The 1,183-nt window shown below is 34.7% G+C and overlaps 1 protein-coding gene across 1 annotated transcript in view; it reads left to right on the top strand.

The window, feature by feature from the left end:
* The window catches only part of LOC111087522 (ionotropic receptor 93a-like), a 10,156-nt gene that overhangs the window by 5,403 nt on the left and 3,570 nt on the right, over nt 1–1,183 (top strand). The window contains exon 5 of the mRNA XM_022394433.1: nt 353–645. Coding sequence (XP_022250141.1) covers nt 353–645 — 293 coding nt within the window. The remainder of the gene's footprint in view (nt 1–352; nt 646–1,183) is intronic.

Genomic DNA, 1,183 nt, shown 5'->3' with positions numbered 1-1,183 from the left:
CAATAATACTTCTGACTGCAGTTCAATTACTCACTATCTACCCACACACACATTACATTCCCCTCTTTTATATACCAGCCTACCCTATCTAGCAAATACTAGAGCATTCGCCAAAATACATGATAGTTCTAGAAACGTTGCGTCACAGTAGTCATGTGACTCGCTGACGCAACAATACTAAAACTTAAATTAAAAACTTGAATATTTAATCGAAGCACAAGAGCAACCGTTTTTTATATTTATATTTTATATTTATCCAAACAAGATAGAGTGCATTGGTTTTCTTCGATTAATTTTTATATTTTGATTTTCATACATTACTTAGGTTTTCTAATTTCTTTGTGTTTTCTAGTACGACAAAGACCCGCTCCATAAAAGGATCTATCAAAAGATGGTCGAACAAGAAAGTCAGTCTTTCTTGCCGCTATCGAAGCTGGTTTCAGATAAAGTTCTTGATCTCGTAAAACAAGAACAGTTTGCTGTTGTTTGTGATACCCTAGCGATAAAATCTGCCATAGCTGCCAGATACAGCAGAGGAGGAGAATGTGGCTTTTACATTGCCAAACAAAAGTTTCATCGATATATTCTGGTGATGACTTTACGAAAAGGACTGCCGAAAAGCCTAAGCTCCAAAGTAAATCGATGGTAAGCTTGGGGTTTAGAATAATTTTAAATGATTTTATTTGTATCGAGGTATTTCACAAACAATTGGCTTTTCCAATAAGTGTTACCATACATCGAGTGAGGAACATAAAACTGGCCACTCCAGAAAAATCTTAAGAGTGAAAACCCTCACATTAGCTTTTCCAATATGTGTTACCATACACCGAGAGAGGAACATATATCGAGGCAGTTATGAATCCTCGAAGGGATTATAGATTGTTATTATGAACCCTAAAGAGGTTTTAATGGGCATTATGAGCCCTTAAAGAGATTATTAGATTGTTATTATGAACCCTTAAAGAGGTTATATTGGGCATTATGAGTCCTTAAAGAGATTATTAGATTGTTATTATGAACCCTTAAAGAAGTTATAATGGGCATTATGAACCCTTAAAGAGATTATTAGATTGTTATTATGAACCCTTAAAGACGCTATAGATTGTTATTATGAACCCTTAAGACGCTATAGATTGTTATTATGAGCCCTTAAAGGGATTATAGATGGTCATTATGAGCCCTT

Source organism: Limulus polyphemus, unplaced genomic scaffold (assembly GCF_000517525.1).
Source record: "Limulus polyphemus unplaced genomic scaffold, Limulus_polyphemus-2.1.2 Scaffold2256, whole genome shotgun sequence".
Classification (NCBI taxonomy): Eukaryota; Metazoa; Arthropoda; class Merostomata; order Xiphosura; family Limulidae; genus Limulus; species Limulus polyphemus.
Note: the sequence above shows the minus strand (reverse complement) of the source record. Positions and strands in the feature narration are given on the sequence as shown.